Genomic DNA, 11,760 nt, shown 5'->3' on the forward strand with positions numbered 1-11,760 from the left:
AACGACGGCCCACTAGCATGCTCTACCAAAAATAGTGCTTTGTTGTGTATCTGACAGATGAAAGCCAAACCAGTTCCACACCACTGAAGTTGCAGCATTTTTACAAACCAGTTCTGGTTCATCGTTTCACTCAACAATCTGCTTTCGCCCTTCTCATTCTCCGTCGCCGCCATGCTTTTTCCACCATGTGCGTATGAAAACAAAGGCACTGTGCATGATCGTTTTACCCATATTCGATCGTGAAATTTCATTTTCTTATTGTTGCCCAACATTATACCGGTATTACCGTGAACGGTATGATATGGCCCAGCTCTACTGGGAAAGAGGCAAATACTTTTCCACTGTATACTCAAAGCCTATAGAAAGAACAGGAGTTACAATAGTGCATTCCTAACATGCACAAAAGATGAGATTGGTTTTATTTATTGGTGGCAACCATACCACCCAGCTGTTATCAGACAGGCTTTCTGAAAATGGAGCAAAATTTGTATTTAAAATCAAGCATATAAATCCCTGTTGTATGTGTCACACACGTAAAGAACTGGAAGTATTATAAGCATGAAGGAATTTCTATATTCTCACTGATGATTGGGTGACACTTCTGACACATTAAAGAACAGAAAGCCTAGGCCTTTATCACCATCTGGAGACAATATGCTGTTGAATCAAGAAACTCTAGTGAACACGATCTTCTGAATGAACATGGACCTGGTTTGAACAGTGGGTGTCATCTTATAAATGCACCCAGACAATTCTTTGTTAAATGACATGTTCATGTATGCAGTGGCCGTAGCTCAGGAGGTAGAGCAGGTCATCTACTAATTGGATAGGTTGGTGGTTTAATCCCAGGCTGCTCCAATCTACATGCCAAATATCTTTGGGCAAAATACTAACCCCAAGTTCCTCTCCAGTACATTCATCAGACTGTCAGTGTGTGTGAATGTCAGACAGATAGCATTTAAGCATAGGGAAAAAAAGTACTTGTATGTTGTGTAAAACACTTTCAGTGCTCAGGTAGAGTAGAAAAGCGCTAAATAAGAATCAGTCCTTTTATCATTTATATTAGAGCGTATTATGTTCTACTAGAGACTTTAGTTTGCAGTAATGTGATAACTGGATGTATCCCCTGCTCGAGAAAAATACTTCTTTAAACAACCACTAAAGTTTCAGAACAGAAAGGAGCAGAAGTCTTACTGTTTGGTGGTTGTAAATCTCTCCATTGTAGCAGAGCCACATGTAAGGAAACTTCTTGATGCGCAGCGGCTGCATGCCATACAGCTGGTCCACAATGGCAAGGCGATGGAAGCCAAACCAACAGTTGGTGAAGCCATTAACATTCTCAAAGCGGAAAGCATCAGGGCCTCTGTGAGCAATTTTCATGGCACAGGTGCACTGAACTGACATGGACTCGTCGCTGCCAAACAAAGCCCAGATACCACACATTTTGCAGCTGTGGACAAAAACAAAGAGGCATGTAGCTTACAAAGAGATTACACAGAGTTTAGATTTCTAGAAATGCCTACATAAAAGAGATGATATGCAAATACAACGCAGTGAGTTGGAGGATTTGGTCACCAGCTTCAAAATGAAACTTCAAAAAGCTCAGAGTCTACCTCTCGGATCTCTAACACAGCCAAACAGTAACTTAACAATAACGTAACCCTAACAAAATATCCTTCATTGTTCCTAGTACAATGGGTTTTAAGTAACAGGACATTATCATGCTTTACAGAATTCCCACGCTCCATGAACACAGCAGACTGATTTTCGAATTTGACTTCAATCACGTTTTAAACTAAACATGTGAGGTGGACGAAGATCGCGCTGTACAACTGACTGTGCTGCTGAACACAGTGTGTGTGCGTTGGGAGCGTTTGAGTTAATAAGCCACGAATTGAAGTCTCTGGTTGCTTCGGACGCACCTTTCCTGCCTCAATCTGTAATATAAACTTTAACAGTTACTACGAAATAACTGGGGGGCTTTGGATAATTAGATAGTAGACAACAATAGACCTATCTGTGATAGAAACGGTCTTCAGTTAATACAACTACCATCAAGCGCTATTCATAATCCTACCAATTAAAAATATGCTCAGCTACAACAACTAATATCCGGAAACTATTTGTGGCTTTCTAACGTACGCCGCGTGCTCAGTTGAACCATTCGTCCAGCTGCGGTGTTGTAGTCGGACCGGTGTTCCAGATTAACTGGTGATAGCAACCAGTCTGCTGGGTGCCTCGGATACGCTGAATTTTTATTAACACTGTACACAGTTGGACAGTGCTCAACATTCACATAGCATATGAGATATACTTTTAAAATTGTAATATATCTAAGTAAAATTACACATGGCAGTTTTCCCAGCATGTTTTTGCTGTGAACGCTTCCCAGTGGAAAGCCTCATTCCTGGGCACAAGCTTTTGATGAAGACGAAGAACGCAATGCAGCTTACCGTTTTCACCTTAAAACTTCCGCAAAGAAAGGCATAGACTGTTTGAATACTTGTGGCTAAGATGACGCAACGTTTCAATGAAAGAAGGGAGAAAAAAGCTACACCGCGAAGGCATTTAATAACCGGATAAGTAACCGCATCTTCAAAATAAGAGCCACGGCACAATAATGGCTCTACAATGATATCAAGATGTTGGAAAAACGTGGAAAAATAGAATGTATTATGAAAAGCACAAACTAGAAAAATAATAATTGGATGGATGCTTGGTAGATATGATAGACATGGTAGGCAATTTATTAAATCATAAAATTAGACGATTTCAAAATGATAAAGTGAAAACTAGGTAGAGATCTTGAGCTTTACTTTGATAAATTCCCTATTCATTTATTTCTAGCAACGGGTTGTTTGACGAAGTAGCTGACAAAGTTGTGTCCGCCTGCAACACTAAAGCCACACCTGCGCTCTGCACCACCTACATGGCTTCTCTTCTTGTGCAGTCTGTCACAAACGGTGGGAAACTGATTTGGCAGCAAAGTTGGTCTTTTTCGCCGCTTAGATCCCATCTACCTGCAGATCTAGTTTTGTAAATGTATTTCCAATGGAAACTAGCTCATGCTGTGAATGCTTGTGTGGTATGATTCATAATGAACACTTGTACCCATAAAAACAAACAAAATGTATTAATTAATAAAGTAATGAAAGTGCAGGCAGCTAAACGCTGCTTCCATATACCAGCCGCACTACAGTCTTGGTTTTTATAGCGTTTATTTTCCAAAGGCTTTCATTCTGAAGGTCATGTTCAAAATCCTGTGCATTTGTTCCTTTCTAGCTTGACACTGCAGCTGCATGCAAAGTTGCATCATACTTGAAAATTGTGTTGTGATATAATCAAATACTGTTGCAGGTTTTGTCCTGACAAGTTTTATTAAGCTCTGAGAAAGAAGCTGTAAAATGGCTCCTCTCTAAAATATACCACAGATGCTGTCTTCTGCTCTGAAATTGCACTTCACTTTATTGGAATAAACGGTTTGAGGTTTGAGATCTTGGAAGTGATTGAGCATTAACTTTGACTATTAAAGTGACAAAGGAACCCTCAATAAATAATATTCATTTATGTTAATTTCTATATTCACACGAAAGTCTGAGGGACTAAAAACACTTCTAAGATCAGTCAATCTTCAGCACAGTTTTTGTATATAGCCAGCACAACTATCATTGGGTATATCATGAAATACCAAAACTCCCTATCCATCCATCATCTTCTTACCCGGGGCCGGGGCAGGGAGGCAGCAGCCTTAGCAGAGAAGCCCAGATCTCCCTTTCACCAGACACCTTCTCCAGCTTGTCTGGGGGAACACCAAGGCGTTCCCAGACTGGCCAAGAGATACAATCTCTCCAGTGTGTCCTGGGTCTACCCTGGGCCTCCTCCCGGCGGGACATGCCTGGAACACCTCACCAAGTAGGCATCTTCGGTGGGAGGTAGGCAGGTGAGTCATTGCACCCTTACCCTCCTGGGGCTGGCTGGCTAATACTTGAACTTGGCAGACCTGACCAGCCCCTTGACCAATCTCATCTGGAAAGGTGCCCTAGATCTGGTACGGTGGATGGAGCAGTGTCAGCCAGTGTTTGTGCAGGTGACGAAGGCCCTCTGTGGTGAACCCCTGCGCCACATGCCGATCTTTTCCCTCTCTTTTATCCTGAAGACTGATGCCTCAAAGAGGGCTGAGGGCCATCTTGTCCCATCAGGTGGGGTCAGCTGACCCGTGGTGTACATAAGCTGGAAACTATCAGAATGTGAGACCCGCCACAGGGAGTTTACTCCCATTGTTATTAGCTTCTGGGATGCCCTTCACTAAAGGCTTACATAGGGGGTAGGCTAGGCCAGGCAGGAAAAGCCTGGGTGATGGGGGTATCTGGTGGTGTGTGGTTTGTGACTCAGATGCAGGGGAAGGGTGAAGCAGTGGGTTCAGGGTGCGGTGTTGGTGGAGGTTGTTTGACACAGTACTCATCTTCTAATCACACCTCCCCTATTTCAGTAGGACACTGGGACCTGGGGGAGAGACAGAAGCTGTCCCAATTCAGCTGCTGCATCCTTCAAAGGCCATATTTGATGGCCAGTTACGTCACAGTGAGGCAACGAGGCCCACAAATGTGTGGAATTCATACAATTTTGAGCTGGTTAAAGTGATATCTGTTTTTATTTCCAGCCATTTTCCATTGTGGAGGATAAAAGTTGTCCAGCACTAGTAGTGAATCCATAAAAATACTTTTTTTTAGAAAAGACTGAACAAAAAACTGCTCCCTTGAAAAAGACTAAATTTACAGTTTAGTTTTGAGTATTACAAAAAAGAAACTATATACAAAGTGTCTTTGAATGGCAGATTTTCAGAAATGTCTGCATGTAGCACACAGCCATGGCTCAGAGTGTCTCAGTGAGTGTCACAGGCCTAAGTGTGCACTTGTAGCCATTTATAATTCTTAACTTGTTTCATCTGCTGCTCACCACAAACAAGCACAAGCAGAAACTTTGGACTTTTAACTGTAGTGTAAAGTTTTACAGCTTTTTCTACTGATTAAAAACCTCCCATATGACCATTCATACTACACAAAGTAATTAAGTAATAAACAATCAAATGACCGAGAAACATTTTTTTGAAAACTGTCTTTCACTTTCTACTATGGAAAGGTTTTGATGAGCAATGAGCTGCAAGAAGCTTTTATGTAATCTTACACATTTATTTCTAACAGTTCAAGTCCAAAGTTTCATGCTGATAGAGTTCTTTCTTTGTCAATGGAGCTTTTTCTTTCTCATATATAGAAACAGGGAAATATGTAACTTCTTTCCACTGACAGAAAAGAGTTTCCACAACTGCACTAAAGAGTAAAACAGTGAAATGGGAATTGTTAAACATTAGGTCTCTCTCTTTGAAGTAGTAGTACATGAATTAATAATTGATAAACAAACTAATTTACTCTACCTTACAGAAACCAGTTTACAACAGAATGATTATGTTAGTTTACATGAAACAACGGCTGAGTCATACTAATTGTCAGAGTACTCGAAGCACAGACCGAGAAGGGTGTGTGGCAGCATCAAATCCAACAGTGGAGAACAGATTTATAGTCTGTCACATTAATATAGTGGCAGCCATCCTGTTCAAGCCATGTTTAGTGTTATATGAACCAAATCCTACTATTCAATAAATATCAATAAATATGTTCTTTGGAATGTCCACTGCCATTTTTACGTGTCCTATTGGAAAGCACACAACGCCTCTATGAAATGTGTGTGTATATATGTATATATATATATATATATATATATATATATACGTAAAATACAGGATTACAGGATTACAGGATTACAGAAATGAAATGAGATGAATACCACTGAATGTACGCGAAGTGCAGTCTAGCAGCGTGAGCAGTGTGACAGTTCAACTGTTTAGGAGGGAGATGGCGAGGGGAAAGAAACTGTTCCTGTGTCGGGTGGTCCTGGTCTGCAGGCTTCTGTACCGTCTGCCAGAGGGCAGCAGATCAAAAAGTCTGTGTCCAGGGTGTGAGGGGTCTGTGATGATTTTCCCTGCCCGTTTGCTGGTTCTTGAGAGGTACAGGTACTAAGTGGAGGGCAGGGGGGTGCCGATGATCTTTTCTGCTGCCCGTACAGTCCGCTGCAGTCTGCTCCTGTCCTGTTTAGTGGCTGCTCCATACCAGACTGTGATGGAGGAGCACAGGACAGACTCAATGACCGCAGTGTAGAACTGGATCAGCAGCTCCTGTGCAAGACTGTACTTCCCCAGTTGTCTCAGGAAGTACATCCTCTGCTGGGCCTTTTTGAGGGTGGAGGAGATGTTGGTTTCCCATGTCAGGTCCTGGGAGATGGTTGTACCCAGGAACTTAAAGATCTCCACAGTCGACACAGGGCTGTCTGATATGATGAGGGGGAGCAGCGTTGAGGGATGTCTCCTGAAGTCCACTGTCATCTCTACTGTCTTCAGCGTGTTCAGCTCCAGATTGAGTACCAGCCGCTCAACTTCCTGCCGGTATGCAGACTCATCACCATCCTGAATGAGGCCAATGACGGTGGTGTCATCTGCAAACTTTAGGAGTTTAACAACCGAGTTCTTGGAGGTGCAGTCGTTAGTGTAGAGGGAGAACAGTAGTGGTGAGAGGACACATCCTTGAGGGGCACCAATACTGAGGGAGTTTATATGAATAAACTCAACTGAATTGAACTCATAGTCACGTGTGTGTAATCAAATTTGTAGATGTGTGAATAAATCGGTACAAGGAATTTATAATGTGTACAGAAATACTGGCTTCAAAAAACGCAGCGCTCAGGCTCTATTTCCTTGCATACCACCAGGTGGCGACATTGGACTGATAGTGATGAGATCGTCAGACCACAGTCGCTTTCCATCAATGCATCTTTGTTTATAAAGTACTTTAAAACAACCAAAGCGGACATAAAGTGCTGTACAATTAAGCTTAATAATAAAAATACATAAAATATAACTAAAACAAACAAATTAAAAAAGTCAAATGACTAAAACACAAACTAAAAAAAGAAAAGAAAAAGTAAATCTGGCTGGGACAGAAAGCAAAACAAAAATGGGTTGTAAAGTTAAAAGTGGACAGTGAAGACAAACAGCTTTATTCTATGCTTGCTGCAAGTAAATGTTTATGCTTGGGGGCTTTTTCGTTTGTTTGTTTCTTCAGTAGCTGTCATAAGCAGTTTGTTTTGTAAAATAAATATATAAGTATATATAATGTTACCATAACTGGGAACAGCTGCGATCACCTTTTCACCTGGCAAATTCATACAAGCACTAAACAAAATGTTTTAAACAAAAACAAACAAACAAAATATTAACTGTATAGGACTCGCTGGAGAATTTGATATTGAAGAGTAAAACTCTTTTGGTTGTAAAACTTTTGGAGTAAAACTGAACTCTAGCCTTTAGAGAAGCATGTTGAAATTATTTGAATTATCCTTTAAACTGCACAACTCTGACTCACCATACAGCTGGAACAGAACAAATGGCAATTACAATAAGAAAGAATATGTGCAGCTTACGTGGAGCACAAGATATCTAGTTATTATCTCCATCTAGTTACCAGACTGTGTGAAAGCAGGCTGGAAAAATGTTCAAATATATCAAACATTGTTAATGCAAGAACATGACAATATTGTTATAGCACATATGATTTATGACCTGTGAATAAGCAAAGAACACATGTCTAAATACTTCTTTCCTTTGACTGTCTGGTTATCTATTCCAGTCATTCTCAAACTGTGGTATGTGTACCACTGGTGGTACATGGATCCCTCTAGTGGTACGCAGGAAGTCTCAAAAAAATTTTAAGACTAAATAATATACCATTTCTGATTGAGGGATTTCTGAAAAATTCAAACGTACGGCTCTGATATCACTTCCAACATAAATGAAGACAGAAAACTAAACAGCAGTGATGTTTGTAGGGTTACTGAAGTTGGGCTAGCTGGTATATAAGCTGTGTCCCAAAACCTAGGCTGCATCCTTCAGAGGATCCGGCCTTTGCAGTCTACATCGGCCGGGTCCTTCAAAGACCAAGAAGGCTGGTGCGAGGCTGTGAAATGGGACGGTCTAGAACAGCACACAGCAACACTACATTTGAGCGGGTGGAGGGAGGTTTGGGGTCTTCACTCACACCCGTTCTGTTAACCGTCTGGGGGGCTGGGAGGAGGTGCTGGCCATCAGACTGGGGTCTGGGATGCGGGGCCTCCCTGCTACTGCAGATAAGGAGGCGGTCTGCTTTCCTCCACCCCAGAGAGAAGGGTTACATCTCCTGGGTCCGGGTACGGGGCCTGGCGACTGTGGCTCGGCTGGGTCCCTTCCGGGGGGTGGGGTGCCTTCAGGCCAGCTGGCTGCCGGCAGAGCCCACGTGTCCGTCACTGCAACCCCCTCTGGCTTCTGCTCCGTGGCTGCTGGGTGACCTCTCGTTTGGGGCTCTCCTCAGCTCTTCCCAGGAGGGTGGCACGGTTGCCCCTGTGGTGGTCCTCCTTAGGTCCTTGTATTCTGGGGCCTCTGGATGTCTGGGACCTGGATCTCCTCCATACCTGCTTCATGCCCTATGGCTCCCCACACTCCCTAGCAGATCGTTACATGGAGAAACCTTTTGAATACAAGCATGCTGATCCACACAGGTGTTCACAGACACAAACTACAACTTTCTTGGCTGCTGCCTCAAAGCACACTGTGCGCTGTAAATCTTGCGTGCTGCACAATACCATGTAATATTTAGTATCTACTGTTATCTACTGTTAGCTAGTTTATTGTGATGATGTTGTATTTATTATGTTGCTGTTTCTTGTTTGTTTTCTCTTCTGTTTTTCCTTATCTCCATACAGGTGATCCAGCTGTTTTGTTTGTTTGTCTTTTTTTTTCTTCCCCCCTTTCTCACCGTCTCTTCTCCCCTCTATTTTTCTTTCTCTCCCTCTCTTTCATTCTTTCTCCCTGTCCTATCCCCCAGTCATGTCTGTCCCGTCTGTAACAACCGAAAATCAAATAATTAACATAATTATAATAAAGGTCAATCAAATGGACCAATATGGCAAGGCCATGATGATCCACTTGGTAAAATAAATCTGCTTGGCATCTTTCTTGGCCTTCAGACAACAATTCTGATGCTAAAGATCCAAACGGGACACAAAAAAAAGAAAAAAGAAAGAAATGGGACGGTCTAGCCTTCAGATTTGTGTCACCGCCGTCTCCGTGGAGTTTAATAAAGTCAGCCGCTTGATCCTTGCTATCTAAAATATAACAGGACACTGCCATAAATTCTCAACCATCTCAAACTTCTGTTTAATCAGTTTTCAGTTTGACGTTTATTCAGCTGTATAAAAACCCCGGAGGAACCCACCTGAGGGATTAATAAAGTTTTATTTATTCTAATAATCTAATAAATGTGATCTCAGTCGAACCGATTTACTCCGGAACAAATAAAACCAACCAAAAGTTATCTGAGTGACTTATATATCATGTTTAACCTGAGTAGCAAAAGACCGGGGGGGTCTGAAAACGATGAAGCTGGGAGTCCGCTGTTCTCACCGGCTCTAGTGACCCTTGAACCCCCAGCTAGCTATCGAGCTGGTGGGTGACAGATGTCTCTGAAAACATCGGAGCACTTTTGCAAATATGTGATGTCTTGATAAACCAAGCAGATATTTAAACTGAGCAGATATTTGAAGTTTGCACAGCTACATTCTCGCCTGAAAATATCTTCAAAGTTTATTTTGTGTCCCAGAAAGCGTAATAAAAGTAATATTAAAACTAAGCAGCTGCCGCCATTGTTGGAAACTGGAATTGGCTGGGCCGCGCTATGAATCCTGGGATATGGTGGGCCACAAAGTATATGCCCGACCCATCGTTCAAATCTGGGGAAAAGGAGGACGCATTTGGAGGAGTCTACGAATTGGGACAGCCTTTGTCTCGCTGCTGTGACGTAATTGGTCTACAAATGCGGCCTCCAAAGGATGCAGCCTACGTTTTGGGACACAGCTATAATGATGGGCTACGTGGTGGCTAGCCACACAGCCATGGTTAGCATAACACAAAAACAGTGAGGCTGGACAATGAACGCTAACTTTTTTCCACTGCATAAAAGTTAACGTGAGGGTTCCCGATGGTTAGAGACAAATGCAATCGCATGGCAGGATGCTGTAAACAGACCAAACTTCAGTCAGGAGAACAACTGAGAAAATCCATCCACAATATGAGGTTAGTCGTTAATATACTGCTGCATGGTTGTAATAGTTGTAATAAAAACTGAGAGAGGCCGACAGTGATCACTGACTTTCTTTAGGGGCTTGTTGAGATTAAATAGAACAAGATTAAAACGTGTTAAAAACAGGAAGCAGGGTTTATCACATCATCACTTGAAGACCGGATATCCTACCTGCTGTGAATGTTTTAATGCAGTACACTTGGTGTTATTATCACTTGTCGCATCCTGTTTATGACAGTTAAAATAAATAACATTCATATAACAAATAAAGTTTTCTCGTGTAAACTGTATGTGGTGTTAAATAGGCCTATACTACTGTACCTTAATGTTGGTCATAAGGGTTAAGAGCCATATATTTTACGAGGTGGTACTTATTGTGAAAAATTTGAGAACCACTGATCTATTCCATCTGGTATTCTTTCTCTCCGTCCTATCTTCTCGCCCTCTGTTCTGAATTCTGTGTTTTGCTTGAATCCAGCACAGTCAGTGTGGAGCACCGACAATTTCTTTCTGAATAGCCCTTTATTGTTATTATCTATAATAACAATAAAGGGCTATTTTATTTTTTTCTTAAGTGTTAAAAGATTAAATGTGCCTTATTATAGAGGATCAGTGTCACATGTTTGTCATGTTTGTCTTTTCAATGGGCTCTAAATACAAACACACACGAGTGTGCGCTCCCATGTATTGTGTAAAATACATTTCTCATACACATTATATCATATTATTATTTTCCAACAGCAATTTATGCAATTGATATGACTCCTGCTGCGCTCCTGGGCTTTCTATTGATGCCACAATTATAAATTATAATATTTCTTCAGTTTGAGAGTCTTAACATTGATTTTGTAGGATTTCAGAAATGCACAGGAATTTTATCCCTTCCAGAACAAAACTTTTATTCACTGTCCTTTGTAGCAGCAGGGTTTTCTACCTCACACTTTCAACCATTGTCTACACTTCAGGAAGCAGAACTGTGGAAGCGGAGTCCCTCAGAGAAAACTCAGAGGAGCACATATCAGCTTTAAAGGAGCTTGAGGAGGGACAGTGTGACCGATTGCTCGTACCATCCATAATATGAAGAACCTTTTAATGCAGGGATCTGAAGTTTTAAGGTATGACAGGATCTAGATGGGAACCTTTTCAGTTAAATTAACTCACGTGCTAATAGTTGGAGTGCTTCTTTTATCCTTTATGTAATTAACAATATATATTCCTAACGTGGAATAAACTGTGTTTAGTGTCTTTATCAACTGAATTTCACCCAAACTGAAATTGAGTTTTTAGAATGAAACATGAAAACAGGACAATGCCAACAACCAACCACAACCACCAAGCAGGTGGTGCTCTGATTACAGTTGACCCACAATATTCACAGGGCAAATAGAAATGTAATAAACAAAACTTGATTTTTTTTTTCATCGAATTTTTGTGATTGATGTGTAAGTGATGGTAATAAAGGTCTATCAATGTCGAAGGTTTTTTGACACTTATAGTAAGATTTCACTCAATGTTTAAGTAAATCCTTTGACATGATAGG

General features: G+C 41.4%; 1 protein-coding gene across 1 annotated transcript in view; it reads right to left on the reverse strand.

The window, feature by feature from the left end:
• Positions 1 to 2,610, reverse strand: part of asns (asparagine synthetase) — a 25,514-nt gene extending 22,904 nt beyond the window's left edge. Inside the window, exons 1-2 of the mRNA XM_086280144.1 lie at positions 2,454 to 2,610; positions 1,195 to 1,450 (exon numbers count right to left, since the gene is read on the reverse strand). Of these exons, the coding sequence (XP_086136270.1) occupies positions 1,195 to 1,443 (249 nt within the window). The 5' untranslated portion in view covers positions 1,444 to 1,450; positions 2,454 to 2,610. The remainder of the gene's footprint in view (positions 1 to 1,194; positions 1,451 to 2,453) is intronic.
• Positions 2,611 to 11,760: the final 9,150 nt, after the last annotated feature.

The sequence above is a fragment of the Aulonocara sp. 'chitande type north' Nkhata Bay genome, linkage group LG22, assembly GCF_057382095.1.
Source record: "Aulonocara sp. 'chitande type north' Nkhata Bay isolate Kocher_YH1m ecotype deep benthic linkage group LG22, A_spYH_male_GT1.1, whole genome shotgun sequence".
In the NCBI taxonomy this organism is placed as follows: domain Eukaryota; kingdom Metazoa; phylum Chordata; class Actinopteri; order Cichliformes; family Cichlidae; genus Aulonocara; species Aulonocara sp. 'chitande type north' Nkhata Bay.